This window comes from Quercus lobata, chromosome 5 (genome assembly GCF_001633185.2).
Source record: "Quercus lobata isolate SW786 chromosome 5, ValleyOak3.0 Primary Assembly, whole genome shotgun sequence".
Lineage (NCBI taxonomy): Eukaryota > Viridiplantae > Streptophyta > Magnoliopsida > Fagales > Fagaceae > Quercus > Quercus lobata.
In genome coordinates, this window is record NC_044908.1 from 30545611 (window position 1) to 30567271 (window position 21661).

Genomic DNA, 21661 nt, shown 5'->3' on the forward strand with positions numbered 1-21661 from the left:
GAAAACAAACAATCAAAGAAGACCGGTTGTGACTGGCCAAGAACCCTCCAATGCTTAAGTTAGTTTTTCTCTGAATTTTTAGAGTTCCAACTTTTTGGGAATTGTCACACTTACCTTTTCTTGTCGTGAATGAGTGTTTATATAGTGTACTCTTGAAGCAGTTATTTGTCTTGTAACTTCTCCTACGTTTGAGGAGACCAGAGGATTCAATCTCAACTTCCTCAACCGTTACAACAGTTATAATTCTCCTATAACTGTCATTAAAAGTTGGGCACTGAGGGGGAAGTTATAGCAATGAATCAGGATTTTGTTCATGCCGTGGAATAATAACACGTGGTCCATAAAGATAAATCTTTATGGGATTTTCCTGTGTTGAGAATCGTCCTAATTCAATCCTCATGAACTGCCCATAAGACCATGGACGACCCATAAGCCTATGGACGACTGTTTTGTCAAGTATAGCTATTTTTGTCTTCCTAGCCTGGACGACTCTTTTGGACAAGTCTGGAGTTCACCAATTTCTCAGTTCACCATCAGTTGCCCATTTGTCCAAGGGTCATCCAAAGTATTGCATAACCTAACACTTATTCTTCGAACGTGTGTCCTCATGCCAGTATTAAGTGTGCCACGTGTCATGATTCTATTGGAGACTGGTCACATTGATTCATTTTTTCAAGGAGTATGCCACATGTCATTTTTTGATTGGTCACATCGCTTCAGATGCCAAATTTTACTGCCTATAAATAGTAGAATTCCTCTCCTACCCTTCACATTTCTGAAATTTTCCTCCTTGGCATTTTGTTGTCCAGCACCTTATCTAGAAGTGTTTTCATCGTCCTTAGTTCTCATCTGTTTAGAGCCAGGTACTCTCTTCATCTTCTTTAGGTTGTCCTTAGAATTTCAAAATGTCTGAGATTGTTCTTTCTTCATCTAGCAATAGTATAGATAAAGTTATAGACAAGTATTGTGACTCCTCTAGCTACACTAATTCTATAGCCACAATAGTAGCAGCAGTAGTAGTAGTGGTAGTGGGAATACCACTAAAGAATACACATCTGGTGTCCCTGGGGTTCCCTTAGAGGTTTTCCAAGGACACCTTAGGACGAGGACAGCTTCAGGGTCTTAGGCTGGCACCTCGACGAGTGTTCCTCCATCCACTCCTATAAACGAGGTGGAGACTATATATAGCTGTGCTGAAGGTATTCCCTCCAAGACGGAAGAGAGGAGACTAGCTACCCTTAGGAGTTAGTACCAAATTCCAGATGACCTTAACCCTAGGTTAGCCGTCCGTGGGGAGTGGTGCTGCCAACTCCATTTTGGAATAGGCATCTATGAGGCTTACCTTCTAAGGCGGCTTAGGTTACCCCTAAATGCCTTTGCTAGAGAATTACTTACTAGGTTAGGCTTAGGAGTGTGTCAATTTAACCCCAATGCATGGAGACTCGTAGTCTTTATGCAAGTTTTGTGGAGGGAAGTATTTGAATGGGACCGTCTTCTCACTGTGAACGAGTTCCTTTACTGTTACAAACCCTCTGAGATTAATCAGTCCCTTGACTTTTATCAATTTACAGCCAGGGGCAATAACTATAAATTAATTAAGTCATTGGTTACTTTTGACAGAAACTGAAAGATGGAGTTCTTCTTCGTCTTTAGTTTATGGTCTGGGCACCCTGTTGAGGTTGGTAGGGATACATTTGCCCCATATACTGGAGAGTTAGGCAACCTTCATCATAAAGGTAAGTTTCTCCTTTTTTATTTTTTTTTATTTTTTATTTTTTTACATTTATTTATTTATAATCATCTAACCTTTTTCTCTCTTTTTTGTTTCAACTGTTAAACGACCATCTCTAAGTAAATTTCATTGTTATCGCGTCCGTAGAGCTCGTCTACACGCTGATAGGAGCTTTCACTCTCTGGTGACCCTTCAGCATCTTGCCACGTGGGGTCTTGGTCCTAAACCTTCAACTGAAGTTATCACCCACGAGTTCACTATTCGCAGGCGTGAGTTTCTTTTTTACTTAGAAGTTATTCAATTTTTATACATTCCTTAGCTGTCACTTCAACATTTTCTTTTAGGGATAGCGACCAATAAGGAAAACAAGGGGAAGGAAGTTGTGGATGAGGCAGGCAGACCTGAAGCTCAGTCTTAGCCTCGTCCTATTGTTGGGGACAAAAGAAAGAATTTATCAAAAGCTATTGACTTGGAGAACCTTCCAAGTCATCATTAAGAGAAGAGGGCTAAGCTCAAATCGTCTAAGCTTGAGGTGGTCAAGCCTGGCCTACCTATTCTTCCTATCTCTAAGCAGCCGTCTGTCCAAATCCATGACGTGGATACTGAAGCTACAAGAGATCCTCCATCCAAAAATGCACCTGCTTCGTCCCAGCCCTCTCAACGAGCTCCCATGAATCTCCTGGAGAATGAAGACTTAACTTAGGAGAGGTTTGAGTAGGCAGTGACTGGTGAGGACGTGATAGCATGCTATGACATGTCCCTGAAGGACTTTGAGCACTCTGGTATTCATGATCTTTTCAAGGTAATTACTTTTACCTCGTCTTGTCATAGTAATATGTATATATGTATACATTTTATAACAAAAAAAAAATTAATCACTTGTATAGGCTATGTCAAAGTTCATAGCTGCATCCAAGTAGGCCATTGAGATGGACAAGGCCAGGATCCTGCTTGAGACGAGGATCCAAGAGGTTAAGGATGATTGCAAGCATTGGGTTATGATTGCAAGCATTGGGTTGAGGTGGCAACTAAGGCCAAAGACGAGGCCAAGGAGTTGCAAAACCTGGTTGAGGAGCTGAAAACTGATGTTGTTGAGAAGGATACTTGTCTTGACCACCTCTAAAAGAGGAACGATGAGTTGAGTACCCTTCTCAACAAGGCAAAAGAAGACGTAGTGGTGGAGTTCAAAGCCTCAAAATAGTACATTGATTTACTGGACACCAACTACGCAGTGGGCTTTGAAGACTTTCGCATGGACGCTATGGAAAACTTCCTTGAAGTAGACTTTAGCTCCATTAAACTCAACCTTGGTGTTGCTACAAGCTCCCTCCTCTAGACAAGCTCTGAGGATATTAAGGATGATGCCACCACCCAACCAGGCCAAGACTATCCTGATGTTGATACCCCTTAATGAAGACGAGATTTTAATGCTTTAATTTCTTGTATTTTCTCTTCTTTTTTTTTTTCTTTTTTTTTTTTTTGTCTGTTTTTTTGGACCATTCAAAGTAATTCAAGTACATTTAACTCATCTATAGTTTTAGGATGACCTCTCAAAAAATTGCTTTTTAAGCTTTACTTTATAAGGATTTTTGGGCAGTGGTCATCCACCCTTTTTTAAACTAATGGATGAATGTTTATTCCTATCACCTTTTCTTTTGTTATTAAACATGTTGTTGTATGGACAAATATTCTTTGCATCCATTATATTGGTTTCAACCATGGCTCGTCCATGGCAAGAATTTGTTCATGTTCAACATTCTTTACCATTCTTTAAATTTTTACAAGTATAACTCGTCTATGGATGGTACATTTTTTTTTTTGTTAGCTTCATTCGTCCATAGATTTGACTTAGCTTGTATTATCCCTCGTCCATGGGCTGGATGGTCCTTTACTCATCTTTTGGCAAGACGTTGCTAGCTTTTGTCCAAAGATTGGACTGTGGCTGATCAAATTCATCAATGAATTTTAAATACTTTTTGCGTGCAAGTTTTTCCTCATCCATTTCTTAGACGAACACACCTTAGGTTTTACCTCGTCCATCGATTAGACGAATATTCCCTAGGTTCTTTTTTCTTTGGTTTATCCTTATTTTAAGAAAAGCTTATAGACGTTACATCTCTGCGTCTAGAGAATTTACTCGTCTTGGGTTTTTAGCCTTATTGTGGATTAGTTTGAATGAAAACAATATGAAAATTGGGAATTCACACAACATTACATACATTGGGAATCCAATCCAAACTATATATACATAACATAAACATCATCCATAAGCATGGCACATGCTTAGAAGCTAGTGCCTTTAAGGAATTAAAAATACACACAAATATGACCTAAGTTCATGACTTCGTCCATAGTTCATAGTACATAGTTTGAAAACTAATACATCCTTAAGGAGTTAAAACATAACATAATATATGATACTAATAACACACCCATGCAAGTAATAGAAAACAACACAAACTTTGGCTTGTCTAGGATAATGCTCGTCCAGGCTGATATCTTATTGATAATACCTTTTTAGGTGCTCAACATTCCAAGGGTACTCTAACTTTCTCCCGGCCAAGGCCTCCAAGTAGTATGACCCTTGTCTTTTGCAATTGATCACCCTGTAGGGTCCTTCCCAATTAGGTCGAATTTCCCATAAGCTGGGTTTCTGATTGCCAAAGAGACCCTTTTTAGGACGAAGTCCCCCATGTTGAAATGCCTAGGTTTTACCATTGCATCATGTTATCTGGCCATAAGGTTTTTATACCTTGCTATCCTTTGCTCTGCATCCATCCTTATCTCATCAATTAGATCAAGGTTAAGGCATAGTTGCTCTTCATTATCCTTGTCTTGATACCTCTTCACCTTGTGGCTGGCCATATGTACTTCTGCAAGTATTACTACTTCACTTCCATAAGCTAGGTTAAAAGAATTTTCCCCTGTAGGGGTTCCACCGTCATCCTGTAAGCCCACAGAACATTTGGTAGCTTGTCTGGCCATACTCCTTTTGCTCTCTCAAGTCGAGTCTTGATGATTTTCAACAAGGATTGGTTTGCCACTTCTGCTTGACCATTTGTTTGGGGATGGGCGGGTGAGGAATAATGATTCTGAATTCCAAAGTATTTGCAGAAGTCCCTGAAAAGTATGTTATCAAATTGCTATCCATTGTCTAATATCAATACCCTAGGGACCCCAAACTTGCATACAATGTTCTTCTAAACAAAATTCTTGACATTCTGCTGTGTGATCTTTGCTAGGAGTTCCGCTTCCACCCATTTAGTGAAGTAGTCAATTCCTACTACTGAGAATTTCATTTGCCTAATTCCAAGTGGAAAAGGGCCCAAGATATCTAATCCCCATTGCGCAAAAGGCTACGGGGCCGTCATTGGGGTGAGATACTGTGATGGCTGCTTGGGGACATTGCTAAAGCATTGACATTGGTCACACACCTTGATGTAAGCCTTTGCGTCTGCTTGAATAGTCGGCCAGTAATAACCTACACAAACGACCTTATGGATCAGTGCCCTTACTCCTGAATGGTTTCCACATGCTCCTTCATGAACTTCCCTTAGTACATAGTTTGCCTCGTCTGGAGCTAAGCACCTTAGATAAGGCTGAGAAAAGCCTCTCTTGTATAGTACCTCGTCCATAAGGATGTACCTGGCTGATCTGATTCTTAGCTTTCTGGCCTCGTCCTTTTCCTCTGGAAGCCTTCCCTCCTTTAGGTAAGCTACTATTAGGGTTATCTAATTTTCTTCACTTTCTATTTGTTGTACCTCTGGAAGATCTATGCTTGGCATATATTGGACTTCATCAAATTCGTCCATTAATTCACTCGCTGAGGCCTCCTTTGCTAAAGCATCTACTTCCATGTTTTCTTCTCTTGGGATTTAAGTGAAACTAGCTTCCTTAATTTTTTTCATAAGGCGTCTTACCTTATTAAGATATTTCTTCATCCGCTCTTCCTTAGCTTCATAAGTTCCATTCACTTGACCCATAACCAGCTAGGAGTCTCCTTGGACGAGTATTGTTTCTACCCCCAAGGATTTTGCCAACTCTAGCCCTTTGAGAAGGGCTTCATACTCCACCTCATTGTTTGTTACTGGATATTTCAGACGAACCTTGTACTTCAACTCATCTCCTTCTGGGGACTACAAAACAACTCCTATTCCTCCTGTATATAGTGTAGACGACCTATCCACATGGACGATCCATCTTTGAGTTTTACCCAGCTCGTCCAGCTTTCCTTGATTAGGAGTGAACTCTGCAATGAAATCTGCCAATACTTGTGCTTTTATCGCGCTCCTTGATTGGTACCTAACATCGAACTCACTAAGTTCTATGGCCCATTAGATTAGTCGTCCTATGGCCTACAACTTGTTAATGGATGATTTGTCAAGACATTGATGACATCAGCTTAAAAATATTTCCTTAACTTCCTAGAAGTTGTAACCAAAGTAAAGGCTAGTTTTTCCATCATAGGATATCGTCCTTGTAACAACCCAAGGAAAAAGTGCTAGCCACATCTGCGCTATACCTCAAAAGGACTAGTCACAATTGAAACTCCTTGTAGTTGTTAATAAAGCCCAGATCTACCCAGTAAATACCCGATGTGGGACTCATCACACACCCACACACATCAAACAATCAATCAAATTGGGGTATCACAATCTCCCCTACTTAAATCCTTAACGTCCTCGTTAGGGCCCACTTTGTGGGGTAGTGTCTCTGAACCCACACGGGGTTACCGGACCGGCTCTGATACCATATGTAACAACCCAAGAAAAAAGCGCTAGCCACATCTGCGCTATACAATTTGATTGATTGTGTGATGTGTGTGGGTGTGTGATGAGTCCCACATCGGGTATTTACTGGGTTGAACTGGGCTTTATTAACAACTACAATGAGCCTCAATTGTGACTAGTCCTTTTGAGGTATAGCGCAGATGTGGCTAGCGCTTTTCCTTGGGTCGTTACACCCCGCTCCAACTATGTAGATACTATCCGCTTTGGGGCCCATACCCCTCACGGTTTTGTTCTTCCCCAAGTTGCGTTGGGGAAAAGGCCTCTACATATTAAAGGGAAGTCATTCCTTATAAACACATTCTCATGTGCTTCCCTAGGCGATGTGGGATTCCATGGAATGCAAGACCCCACTTTTGGGTCACTACAATCCACCCCCCTTACGGGCACACGCATCCTCGTGTGTGGGGCCCACACTTCCAGCTAGGGTATGGCTCTGATACCATCTGTAACGACCCCGCTCCAACTATGTAGATATTATCCTCATCTGTAACGACCCCGCCCCAACTGTGTAGATATTATCCACTTTGGGGCTGATACCCCTCATGGTTTTGTTCTTCCCCAGGTTGCGCTGGGGAAAAGGCCTCTACACATTGAAGAAAGGTCATTCCTTATAAACACATTCTCATGTGTTTCCCTAGGCAATGTGGGATTCCATGGAATGCAAGACCCCCCTTTTTGGGTCACTACAGTCCTTCCGCCCCTTTTAGTGCTCGGCTTGTATAGTAGACCGGCTTCTGTACCTTTCCTTCTTCTCTAATCAACGCTGAGCTCACTGCATGTGGGGACACTACCAAATACAAATACAATTCTTCACCAGGTATGGACGGGTTTAACGAAAGAGCTATAGTGAGGTAGATCTTGAGGTCTTGGAAGGCTTTCTGACACTCGTCTGTCCATTCAAATGTCTTCTTAAGAACCTTGAAAAATGGTAAACACTTGTCAGTAGCTTTTGAGACAAACCTCTTAAGGATAGCAACTTATCCGATGAGGGACTAGACTTCCTTGATGTCCCTTGGTGGCTCCATATTCAGTATCGCTTGGATTTTATCGGGGTTCACCTCAATTCCTCTGTGAGAAACCATGAACCCAAGAAACTTACCGGACAAGACTCCAAAAGCACACTTGCTCGGATTTAACTTCATGTTGTACCATATAAACGTGTCAAAGGTTTCTTGGAGGTCATCTAGATGCTTATCCTCGTTCAGGCTCTTTACCAGCATGTCATCCACATAAACCTCCACATTTCGTCCTATCTGTGGATGAAACATGTGATTAACCAACCTCTGATAAGTTGCCCCCGCGTTCTTCAAACCAAAGGGCATTACCTTATAACAAAACAAACCTTGACTAGTGATGAATGACGTTTTTTCTTGATCTGACTCATCCATCTTTATCTAATTATACCCTGAGAATGTGTTTATGAAGCTTAACAACTAATGACTTGCTGTTAAGTTCACCAACTAATCAATGCGTACAAAGGATAACTATCCTTAGGGCAAGCTTTATTCAAATCAATGAAATCTACACACATTCTCCACTTGCCATTTGCCTTCTTGACCATCATCACATTAGCTAACCAATCCGAGTAATAGACTTCCCGAATAAATTGCGTTATGGTTAACTTCTGGACCTCTTCCTTAACAATATTGTCTCGCTCAGGAGCAAAGACCATTTTCTTCTGATGAACAGGCTTGGAAGATGGGTACACATTCAATTGAATACTCTTCCTTAAGAATTGGACGAGGTCTTGCTTCGTCTTTTCCTTCATACTTGTTCCAATTCTAGTAAACTTCTCAAGGTTATTCTCGTCCAAAGAAATGTCTTCCAGCACTTCAGTAGGCTCTGCAACAACTCTTCTCTCCTCAATGCTCATTGTCTGAACTTGCTCGTCCATAGCCAACATGGCTAAATAACATTCTCTTATTGCTAACTGGCCTCCTTGCGCTTGCCCTACCCCGTACTCTATAGAGAACTTGACTGACAGGTGGTAGGTAGACGTTACTACCTTCCAACTGTTCAAAGTTGTTCTCCCAATGATGGCATTGTATGATGATGAACAGTCCAACACAAGAAAGTTCACTTCTTTGGTTATCTGTTGAGGATATGCTCCTACCACCACAGGAAACGTACCAGTACTCGTGGGTTGTACCTTCATACCTCCAAATCCCACTAAGGGTGAGTTCATTGGACGAAGTTGGTCTTGTCCAAGCCTCATTTTCTGGAAAGCCGAGTAGTGCAGGATGTCTGCCGAACTACCATTGTCCACTAACACCCTTCTGGTCATATAATCAGCAATAAGCAAAGTAATGACAATCGCGTCATCATGTGGGTGGTGAACACTTTCAGCATCCTCGTCAATGAATGTAATGGCCTGTTCTTTAGTCTCCCTCGTCTTTGGGGATCATTCTAAGAGTTGTATATTTTGCACTACCTTTAGGTATGTTTTCCTTGACTTAAAAGATTGCCCTGTCGAGATCCCTCCTATAATAACTCTTAATTCTCTAAAAGGGGGTCATGACAGTTTTTCTAACTTTGCCTTCATCTTCTCGTCTTTGTGACCTCGACCAAGGAAATTTCTCAACATCCCTTGCCTGATGAGATTTTCTATCCGCTGCTTCAAATCAAAACACTCGTCTATATCATGCCCATGGTCTTTATGGAAACTTGTTCCTATTGTGCTTATTGAGATCTTCCTTCATTTTTTCTAGCTACTTCAAGGAAGGATTGTCCTTGATTTGCATAAGCACTTGTTCAAGCGGCATGTTCAAGGGTGTGTATTGCTGACTCCGTGTTGAAGAGCCTACCTTCTTGTTGTCTTGATCTTTCTTCTTTCCCGTCCGAGCGTTCTTTGGACTAGGACCCTGCTCAGGATGTCGTGGGAGATCTACTTCCATATACTCAAGTCTCTTCCTTTTCTTAGCTATAATTGTGTTCCTCTGCATTCATAAAGTTTTGGGCTGAATGGACGAGTTCAGCCATAGTCTGAGGCTCCTGCAAATAGAGCTTATGAATGAATAAATCAGAGTTAACTCCATTATGGAAGGCCGCCAATAACAACTTGTCGTCCATCTCGTCCATTGTTAGGGCTTCCCTATTGAAATAAGTAATGAACGACTGCAAGCTTTCATTTTCTCCTTGCTCTATGGTTAGCAGGCTAGATGAGGAACGTTTATGCCTTTGTCCTCCGATGAAGTTGTTGACAAACAGCTTACTCAATTCTTCGAAGGAACTCACAGTATTCGAAGGTATCTTGCTGAACCATACTTGTGTTGGTCCTTTAAGGGTAGTAGGGAAGGCCTTACACATAGTCTCGTCTGGAACCCCTTAGAGATGCATCGTAGACTTAAAAGTAGCAATATGATCAAAAGGGTCGCACATTCCATCATACAAGTCCAAGGAAAGCATCTTGAACTTTGGAGGCAAGAGGTGACCGTTGATGGAAGTCATGAAAGGGGAGTCTGATCGATGAATTAAATCCTCTACGGGATTTGCCCTTCTCATGTTCTCCCTCATCTCGTCCATGACCTTCCTCATATGATCCATCTCCCTCTCCAAATGTGGCACCCTTCGCGAAGTGGTACCCTTTGACTACCTCTCGGGCTTAGCATTTCCTCCTCTATCTTCTTGACTCTAGGCTTGTCCTTCAGCATATCCTTCACGACATTGCCTCCTTAGATTAATCTCCCTAGTCAATTCTTGGTTCTGACGAGTTAACTCCGCCATGGCGGCTGCCAAGGACTGTATGTGTTGGATGGGAGACAGTTGGTGACTGGCGATCACGATGGGGATTGCTAGAAGCATCCTTACTCTCTTGGTGGCTTGGGCTAGTGGCCTTTGATCTTGTCTAAACCATGTAGCCTTTTGTCGGAGAAAGATACTGCAAAACATAAAAAATGATCATCCCCACAAATGACGCCAACTGATAATGCACAGAAAATCAGTTGGCTGAATGCTTCGAGCTTTAATGATCTGGAAGGCTTGAAAAGGAAAACAAACAATGAAAGGAGACTGGTTGTGACTGGCCAAGAACCCTCTGATACTTAAGTTAGTTTTTCTCTGAATTTCTAGAGTTCAAACTTTTTGGGAATTGTCACACTTACCTTTTCTTGTCATGAATGAGTGTTTATATATTGTACTCTTGAAGCGGTTATTTGTCTTGTAACTTCTCCTACGTTTGAGGAGACCAAAGGATTCAATCTCAACTTCCTCAACCGCTACAATAGTTATGATTCTCCTATAACTGTCATTAGAAGTTGAGCACTGAGGGGGAGGTTATAGCGATGAATCAAGATTTTGTTCATGCTGTGGAATAATAACACGTGGTCCATAAAGATAAATCTTTATGGGATTTGCTTGTGTTGAGAATCATCCTGATTCAATCCTCATGAACGACCCATAAGCCCATGGACGACCCATAAGCCTATGGACGACTGTTTTGTCAAGCATAGCTATTTTTGTCTTCCCGGCCTGGACGACTCTTTTGGACGAGTCTGAAGTTTCACCAATTTCTCAGTTCACCATTAGCATCTACATTGGGTTGGCTCAACTTGTGCACAAGTTGGCTGGAAGCGTAGCCCCAGTAAGGTCAGTCCCAACTCTCTTACCTCAAACTAACGGGTTGCAGTGCAGCAGAAGAGATTGAGGCCCAACAATGTAAAAAAGGCCCACCACACCACCAAACTAAGAAAAGCACAACCTGACTAACCTATGGGCTAATCTTAAGTTTTGGCATTATGTACTTCGGTTTATTGTGATTATTCACCCCAAGTTTTGGGACTTTTGTAATGTACACCATAAATTACAAAGTTTTATAATCAATATCTTTATTCAAGATTAATTTCATAATTTGTGATGCAACTCCACCGCTCACATTGGTAATTAAATTAACTGATTTTAGTGGGCGAGTTTTTGTAATTTTCTGTTTTTCTCCTTGGTTATCAACTCCTATTTTCCAACTTCATTAAATCCAATTCGTGCTTTTTTTGTGGGCAAGTTTCACTCCCACTTCTTGAGGAAGAAAACACCTCAATTCATATATTTGTTTTTTTCTTTTTTTGTTAATCAATCCATGCAGGAGTTTTACTCACACTCGTTGAGGAGAAAAAACTTTAGTTAATGTAACTTTTTTATTATTATTATTGAGAAAGAAGACTTTAAAATTTATATTAAGACCAGATGAAGCTACAGATAGTGAATCCTCCATCAATGATTTCATGAGTATTTCAGTCACCCTCCAAAATAACCGAGTTCAGTCCCAGTTCTAGTGCGAATCCCAGGGCTCTTGCTGCTGCAATTGTTTGTCTCCAACGCAGTGAGTGGAAGAGGAATTGGTTGAGACAAGGATGCCATTACCAAGCCATTGCAATCCCGTATTATGACCCCTATGCCAGCTCTGTCCAAAGAAGTGAACAACGCTCCGTCGAAATTTATCTTGTAAAACCCAGCTTGCGGAGCAGACCAGCGAACCTACTGTCTTGGTCGCTGTTGCCGTGCTGGTTGGTTGGCTGTCCGAAACTCCTAAAGGCCATCATAGGCACGTTGAAGCACCTGCTCTAGTGGGATCCCAGGTGGTGAGAAGCTTGCCTTGTTGCGCCGGAACCATAAAGTCCAGACTATCATTGCGAACATCTCAGTATCACAATCGGACTCCAGTACTGTGGACAGCAATTGAGAGAAGCTTGAGTGCGTTGAACCTCGTCGGGACTGCCATTGAGGATCTTCATCCCAAACCTGTGATACATTCGGACAACTCCAAATAGCATGCAATACATCCTCGGCTTGAGTAGTGCAGAAAGAGCAGGTTGGGTCAGTTATAACATAACGTCTCACAAGATTTTCCTTCGTTGGCAGTGCATTGCGAGATGCATGCCACAAGAAATTTTTGATTTTGCTTGGCAATGAAAGGTTCCAAATCTGCTTCCATGGTGGTTTTGGCTGAACGGGTGGAATGTTATCAGTTGTGGGCATACTCCGCAACTCAGATTTGAGGAAAAAATAGCCGGACTTGACCCAAAAGGAAGGCGTATAAACTCAATGGATATGAGCTCAACTATGTTATATGAACCATCCATTCTTCTCATCATTATTCAAAGTTGAACTTTACTCACACATGTATACCAATACCACTGCTGCTTTCGTATATTTAACTCAATGATTCTTTTTTTATGTGGCACCTTTCTCATTTTTATTTGGTTCAAAAAGTAAGCGATATAATATTTAGCTCACTGTTTTCTACTCTCTTATCATTTACAGGAAATAAAATTTGATCTTGCTGACTAATAGAAAATAATTAGTCTGTCTCAAAAGTTTGATGGGTTTATGTGTCACCAAGGAAAAATGATAATCTCAATCTGACTGAGGGTTTAATTTTCATCGGTTACTGGCAAGTGGCAACACTTAAATTGAAATTTGATTCTTGCAGGGCTTTAGGAAGATCGATCCAGGTACATGGGAGTTTGTCAATGAAGAAAATAGTTCAAATCAAATCCACTATCTACATAAGTTGTCAGAATTTCAAACTGCTTGCATATGGGGATGAAGCAAACTAAAAATGACATAAGCAGTGTAGGATACCGCCTTCTTAGCACCAGCTGCCAATAATTGATCTATACTTTTCCACAAGTAGTTTTAACATGGCAGCCTGCAGCAACCGAAAGCTGAATTGCAGCAAAACCTACTGTGAAGAGTGGCTGAGGATGCAATCATGAGGGAATACTGAATGACAATGCACCATAAAGAACAAATGGTAATTTTCAATGGGAAAGTTAATACGTCATACATCCCATCCTCATTTGTAGTGTTCATGTAAAAGCATAACTGAAGCTAATACAAATTGCTATCAAAATAAAAACGAAGGTTAAATGCAGGAATCCACCCAAAACAATAGGGTCATTTGCGATGTACATCCTACATACACACATACACTACAAATATTTGCGCTATTAAACACCCTTTCAAGAATATCTACAATGACAAATTAGAAGGCTAATGAGAACTGAATAGTTAATTTTGACATAGTCCTAGTCAAGTCGGATATTAATGACATGCGCATTAGTCCATAAAATATAAGATAATAAACTCTGAAATGAATGTTGTACCACAGTACAGGTAGATAATTGCAAATTCCCTCATCGTTTAAGGTGGATATCTACAATTAACCTTGAAAATTCATGCAATGTTACTAAATTCTTTTGCTTCACAATAATCTTACCAGTATATTGCTGAGAAGACATTTGTGAAAGAAGGGGGAGAGAGACAGAGGCTAGACGAATACTTGTTATATAAGCAGGTCCATATTGAAAAAATCAACTGAATGAAGCTACATTCTGACAAGTGGCTAAAGAACAATCAGATGTCTTTCATTGTAAAATGATCGAATTTCTTATATATTGTCTTCTCAGCTTTTGGCCAGTGTGTGCCTATGTGTTAACTGGTGAATACTCCACTACACAGCTTTATGCCTTCAGACTATGGAGAAAAAAAAATCTAATGACCACCAAAGCAACTTCTTGTAATTACAACTTGATTAAAGAAGTTGCTAGTTAATACATGGCAACAACAGTAATGTTTTTTTAAAAGGCAGACCATACGCCTCACTTATCCTAGTAGTGCTTTTTAGAGCACGACATGCCGTCAGTGCAGCAAAAAAGGAATGGCACTCGCCTCCTAGCAGCACAAAAATAACAAGTCTGGGCAATCTCTGTTGTCAACAAGAATTATACAAAATTCAATATTTCACAGTTAAGTAATAAATCATATATTGAGAGCTGTGGTCACATCACAAGGGGTACCCAAAATGAAAATGTTGTGGACATAGTACTTTATTTTTGCTTATACTCCCCCCTAACTTGAAATCCTAGGGCCATTCCTGCAACCTTACCCTTTTTTCTAACCCTTCAACATTTCTGTGTATCGAGAAGTTGCAGAGGGATTTCTATGGGGTGGCATAGGAAACAAATTTAAATTCTGCCTTGTTAATAAGAAGAAGGTTTGTGAACCATTTCCATAATAATAAAAGAATCCACCAAGGCAACAAACAATAATGTTACTCGAAAAGTGAAAATTTTATTGAGATTACGTAAATTTTTAAATGAATACACAAATAGATATGCTAACTATAAGCTATTGACTACTTGAGAAATATGCTAGAGTTCCAAAGATTGGTCATCTGGTTACATCGTTGATTCAGATAAAAATAAAAATAAAGAACTGAAAAAAGAGAAGAACAAACAATCTGTGCAAGACTTTAAAAGAGAAAGAAAAAGAATCTGTCTAAGACTAGAACAATCTCATAGACAAAAGATTCAACTCCATGCTTCATCCGGTCGTGTCAGATCAGCAATTAATGCAGCAATCTCTTCATCAGATCAGCATAAGCAACAGGGTCAGATTCGGATTGACTGCATAGTTCAACCAAGGGTGGTAAATCAGAAAATATTTGGCTCAATGCTTCATCCGGGCATGTGTTATCCAACCTTGCAGCAAGTTCTTCATGCGAATAAACATCTGCATCAGGGCCAGCATTAGGCTCAAGGCAGAGTCTTTTTCTGCGTTGTTGGGCTTGGGCTTCTTCCTGTTCAAGTGACATCACAGCAGTTGTATTGAAAATTGAGACCTCTTCAGCAGCAGCAGTAGAAACTCTTCCATTGGCCTCCTCATAATCTGACCCTTTATTTTGTCTATAGATGACACAGAGGACTGTGTTGGTTCTAGGAGATTCTTGATTTGCAAGGGAGAACTCGTGCATTATCCAATTAGTCTTATTGAATTTGCCCGAATCATGATCCTTGGCCTTAAAATTGAGCATCCTGTCGATCCCAATAAGATTTCCCTGAAAATCAAGGATTCTTCTGGGCTTGCCTTTTGCAAGCCAGGTTCCACAAGAGGCAGCCCTGCACACACGATTGCCGGTTGTTTTGAGGTTGGCGAACACGAAGAGTTTTCGGCCGCAGGTGTGTAAATGGTAGTGTGTATGAGAATCATATATTTCCCATGGAGGAATTTCGCCATACACCTCACAATCCTTGACAACAAAATGATTTAGGTGCCGCTGTTGATGACCCTTTACCTCGTTCTTCAAGAAGTTTATCAAATTCTCATCCCTCGGATCAAATCGAAAACCCACCTTCATCTTCATTATTAGACACTGACTCTGTCTGGCTCGCCTTTGATTTTCAATCCCACCGTATACTGAGATTTTCTTGTGTGTAAAGTAAACTCACTGTGCTGTGCTTGTGCCCAATAAATATAACTATATAAGTCGGCTAAGCCCCTTTTACCGAATCCAGGTAGGCTTCTGAATTCCAAACCGACTTTTTTTTTTTTTTTTTGGAGAAAAAAAAAACCGACTTATACGTGGCTTTCACAAACATATATAGACAATATATTCAAATTCTATTGCCGCGCGTGCCCCTACATGTTTTTGTTTAGGCGTATTTCATTAATTATTTTTATTTATGTTCTTGCATTTTTATGTGTTTTTTTTCATAAGAATGTTTTTTTATTGTTATTGTGAATTTATGCGGTAGTGATAAGTGTCATATATATCCCATCAATAAATAATAAGTATTATATATATATATATATGAGTAATGCTACGACCACAAATTATTTTATAAGATTTTTACAAAATGTTGATGTGGCCAAAATCTTGTTGGTTTTCATCTAGGTTTACAATTAAAATCATTTTTTCATTTACCAATAACCACTCATCATATTAGCAGTTTGTAAAAAATTTTGTAATGTAGTTTGTATCTGTAGCATCATTTCATATATATATATATATATATATGGGTCATTCTATGGTACCCACTTATTTTTTAAGTGGATACCGTACCCACCCAAATCTTAACCGTTTATTTTTATTGTTTCAATCCTGACCGTTTACTTGAGTTTAGTAGTAAACCTATTACCGGTAGAATGGGTAGGGTATAAAAGCAAACAAAACCAAAAAGAAAAGAAAGAAATAGAGACCGAATGATTGGTAAAAAAAAAATAGAGAACGAAAGAGGCCAAGAGGATGAACGAGAGTGTGACTGTCATTGCTCACCATCCACCACTTTCAGATAATCTACCACTGTCACCGTCGATAATTATTATTTATTTATTTGCTGTGATTCATATTGATTTTAAATTTGATTCAAATGTCTTGTTTTCGTTTGGTTTTGATTTTTTTTTTTTTTTTTGGATTTGAATTTTAGGGTTTTGGAGAAAGAATACTGGAGGAGCACCCAGATTTTTGCTATGCTTTTTGAATTTGTTGTGAGTATTCTCCATTTTATATGACAAGTGCTTATTTTGTTGACTTTGCAAGTCGCCTTGTATTTTTAAGTAAAAGTGGTGATGCACACAGCAAGCATCACATAAAGTTTAGGAAGAATGGGTACAATAATTTTCCTAAGATTGTGTTTTGGAACCTTAGGAATTCTAAGGCCACTCCTGTTCCATCCAATCAGAGTGGGGTGGCTCTTGTATCTCCCATGAATTACCATGTACTTTGCAAAATATGGTAAGGCTACAATAGAAATAAATTATATTTTTCTTTAATTTGGGGAGTTCCTTTGTCTATCACATATTGACCCTTAGTTAATGTACTAATTGGAATTGGAAGTTAGAGATACGAATTGGGTACTCAGGTCCTTTCTTTTAGGGTGCTGAGGCTTGAAGTTATTGTTATTGATATTGCAATTTTGCATGCACTCCAGCATAGCAGTGGACATTTTCTTGGTCTGTGGTCTTCCTCTTGAGTTATAAGAGTGTAAATTTGCATAAAAAGTTTGGATGTCTTTTGGTGCTGTAAACATGGCTGGATTTTTAAATGTCCTATATGAATTATGGCATATGTTTTAGATCATAAGAACATTGTTATTAGAGTGCATGTTAATTAAAATGTCTTTTTAAGTCTTGGTCATATACAACATTTATGATTTATGTAATCTATCAACCAAAACCATGTCTAGTATTCTGCATAAATTATCAGAATCCAAACAGAATGCTAAGAAAATGCTCTCATTTAAATATTTTGTTATAAATTTTAAGGATACTAATTTATTTTTAATTCTTGTGTTCCTTTGGTGTTTATCACTTTAGTCATAATGTCTTTATTATATGCTTTATTTGATAAATTCCTCTTTGATGTGTAGAAAACTACCAAAATTCTCTATGCAACGAGGTGTGCCCTTATGAACATCTCATTTTTCTAAGTGTTGATAGTTATACCATGTAAATGTAGATACTTTAGTTACCACTTGAGCTACAAAAATTCCTACAAGTTAGAAGTTGCCATGTTAAGAACTCAGGAATGAATAATCCAGACATGTAGACCAATTGCAAGATGCTTTTGATTATCTCTTTTTCAATTATTGCCATGATGGTATTCAAATATAGATGTGAAGAAACACATTGTAGTGGATTTCTTTGTAAATGAATTTTTTCCTTCTCATGATGAGCAAGTAGCAGAATAAGTAGTCGTCAAGATACTTGTAATGGATTTCTTTGTAGTTTTTCAACTTCCTTTAGATACTTTACAACAAGAGACCTGTTTGTAGTACATGAAACTGAGTTGTATATCATTTCAAGTTACCATTATTATAATGTAAAAAACACTATATTTAGCTCCAAGTGCAAGTAGGTGGTATGAACCTGTGGAAAAATGGTTTCATATAGCATTCAAATCAAGAGAGCTAAAATATTATAACACCCAAAATTTGCCCAATCCAAAAAAAAAAAAAAATTACATTAGTTTTTGTATCAATTGTGTAAAATATGAAATTTCAAATTTAAAAATATTTTAAATTAAATGGCTAAGAGGGGTCGTATATGATGTTTGTTTAGCTGAATGACTTCCTCGGGCTAACTCAACTATATGGCCATGTGCTAACTACTTCTTGGTATTGCATTTTTCAAGCTATAAACAAGTTTTGTCCATGTGTTTAAAGATTGCATTGAGAAAATTCTGTAGGTACATAATGCCTCTCATTTCTACATAAGTCTATCACTAATACAATCATCACATAATGTATAGTTTTTTATTTTTATTTTTTCCCTTTCCTTTGTTTTTTTGTCCAAATTATTTTATTTAAGTTAACTCATTGCTTCTTCTTTTTTCTCCTTAGAAAAATACAAAAGCATGTGCTTATAAAAACAAAGTTATTGAAAATTGGAGGACATTGAGATCTTGTTTGGGAGGAATAGAGCTCCTAGAGTTGGTGCAAAATATATGGACAATGCAATTGAAGTTATGATTGAGGAAAGAGAAAAGTGATGAATTCTCCTATTTCACAACAATACGTCAATATTTGGTATCAATAAGTTATGCAATTGAGCCTTGTCAAAGAAAAAATAGTAGAAAAGATACAGTTTGAATCAATTTTTTAGTTTGAGATTTTGAATGTTGTTAGAAAAAACCCATATATTTGTACTCTTTCTCTCTCTAAAATATTTTAGTTGGCAAGAGTTGGCAAGACATTTTTTTAGTTGGCTATGATGGAAGATATTTAGTCATTATCTTGTCAATTGGTCTATTAATGGCTTCTTTATTTTGAATTTTGTGCAAAAAACACATATTTTGGATACTCCATCATCTCTCTTGAAATAAAACTTTTTAGTTGTTAAGAACTTTAAGAAAAAATATTTTAGTTTGAGATTTTAAATGTTGAGAAAAAATTCATGCATTTAAGTTCTCTCTTTATGTTGATATAGAACATTTTAGTCATCGATAGTTGGCAAAAAAAAAAAAAAATTAGTTGGTTATAATGACAGATTTTTAGTCATCATTTTGTCAATTGGATTATCAATGGCTATTTATTAGCTCATGTATTTATTAAAAAACGTTATTAAAATTAAAATGTAGAAGGTTTAAAAAAAAATTGAAAAAAAATAGAGTGGTTGTATAAAATTTTTATTGTCAATTGTGCAATTAGAGATTTTAGGGGGGTATTTTGGTCTTTTTTAGATTTCAAGTGTCCTTCGGTTATTTTTTAGGTTTCAAAGGTATTTTGGTAAATGTCTAGGTTTCGGGCCATTACGGTCATTTTTTTAGGTTTCATGGTCATCAAATGTGAGAAAAAATAAGGGAACCACCGTATATGACAAAAGTACAGTCACATGTGATATTAATACAACAAAATGTGAAGATGGTACCATTAAATGTGAGAAAAAAATAAAGGAACTACTAAATACAACAAAAGTACAGTCACATGTGATGTTGGTACTACACAATGTGAGGATGGTACCATCGAATGTGAGAAAAAAAAAAGGGAACCACCGTATGTGATAAAAGTACAATCACATGTGATGTTGGTACTACACAATGTAAGGATGGTACCATCGAATGTGTGAAAAAATAAGGAAACCACCGTATGTGACAAAAGTACAGTCACATGTAATGTTGGTACTACACAATATGAGAATGGTACCATCAAATGTGAAAAAAAAAAAAAAAAAAAAAAAAAAAAAAAAAGGAAACTATCAAATGTGACAAAAGTACAGTCACATGTGATGTTGGTACTGCATAATATGAGAACGATATCATCAAATGTGAGAAAAAAAAATAAGGAAACCACCGAATGTGACAAAAGTACCCTCACATGTGATGTTGGTACTGTACAATGTGATGATGGTACCATCAAATGTGAGAAAAAAAAATAAAAGAAATACTGAATGTAAAAAAAATATAGTCACATGTAATATTGGTATTACACAATATGAGGATGATACCATCGAATGTGAGAAAAAAGAAGGGAACTACCGTATGTGACAAAAATACAGTCACATGTGATATTAGTACTGCACAGTGTGAAGATGGTACCATTAAATGTGAGAAAAAAAAAATAAGGGAACCACCGAATGTGACAAAAGTACAGTCACATGTGATATTAGTACTGCACAATGTGATGATGGTAGCATCAAATGTGAGAAAAAAAAATAAGGGAACCACCAAATGTGACAAAAGTATAGTTACATGTGATGTTGGTACTGCACAATGTGAGGATGATACCATCAAATGTGAGAAAAAATAAGGGAACCACCAAATGTGGCAAAAGTACAGTCATATATGACGTTAGTACTGCATATTGTAAAGATGGTACCGTCGAATGTGAGGGAAAAAAAAAAGGAACTATTGTATGTGACAAAAGTACAGTCACATGTGATATTAATACTACACAATGAAGATAGTATCATCAAATGTGAGAAAAAATAAATGAAACACCGAATGTGACAAAAGTACAGTCACATGTGATGTTAATACTGCACAATGTGAGGATGGTACTATCAAATGCGCAAAAAAATAAGAGAACCACCAAATGTGACAAAAGTACAATCACATGTGATGTTGGTACTGCACAATGTGAGGATGGTATCATCAAATGTGCAAAAAAATAAGAGAACCACCAAATGTGACAAAAGTACAGTCACATGTGATGTTGATACTGCACAATGTGAGGATGGTATCATCAAATATGAGAAAAAAAATAAAAGAACCACCAAATGTGACAAAAGTACATTCACATGTAATGTTAGTATTGTACAATGTGAGGATGGTACCATCAAATATGAGAAAAAATAAGGGAACCACCTATTGTGGCAAAAGTACAGTCATATGTGATGTTGGTACTACGTAGTGTGAAGATGATACTGCACAATGTGAAGATGATACCATCAAATACCATCAAATGTGAGGAAAAAAATAAAGGAACTACCGAATATGTCAAAAGTATAGTCATATGTGATGTTAGTACTACACAATGTGAAGATGGTACCATCGAATGTGAGAAAAAATAAGGGAACTACCGTATATGATAAAAGTACAGTCACATGTGATGTTAGTACTACAAAATGTGAAGATGGTACCATCAAATGTGATGTTTAATTAACCTGGTATAATAGGTTGTCTACTAGTGGGTACCGTACCCTTCAAATAAAATAGGGGGCACAGTAGAATTAACCATATATATATACACTCTTATTTAAGAGATTTCTCCTGTTTGGGTTGGATATTTGGCTAGTTCAACAATACACATACTTCCTTAGGTTTAAGTAAAGATAAAACAATTTGATAAAAACACATCTCTAACTCCTACTAAAACATTGCCTACAAAACAAATATATAAATTAGATTTTTTTTTTTAAAGAAATTATA

General features: G+C 38.1%; 2 protein-coding genes across 2 annotated transcripts; both read right to left on the minus strand.

Moving 5' to 3' along the window:
* Positions 1-7975: 7975 nt before the first annotated feature.
* LOC115990326 lies at positions 7976-8806 on the minus strand. The gene has a single exon (XM_031114165.1). The coding sequence runs from the start codon at positions 8804-8806 to the stop codon at positions 7976-7978; it is 831 nt and encodes a 276-aa protein (XP_030970025.1).
* A 6057-nt stretch (positions 8807-14863) lies between these two features.
* Positions 14864-15658, minus strand: LOC115990327 (NAC domain-containing protein 91-like). The gene has a single exon (XM_031114166.1). It carries the CDS (start codon positions 15656-15658, stop codon positions 14864-14866), a length of 795 nt encoding a protein of 264 aa, XP_030970026.1.
* Between the last annotated feature and the right edge of the window lie 6003 nt (positions 15659-21661).

Bases quoted from the DNA above. Each gene is read 5' to 3' on its own strand.
- LOC115990327 (XM_031114166.1), bottom strand. From the start codon at position 15,658: ATGAAGATGAAGGTGGGTTTTCGATTTGATCCGAGGGATGAGAATTTG.
- LOC115990326 (XM_031114165.1), bottom strand. From the start codon at position 8,806: ATGACCAGAAGGGTGTTAGTGGACAATGGTAGTTCGGCAGACATCCTG.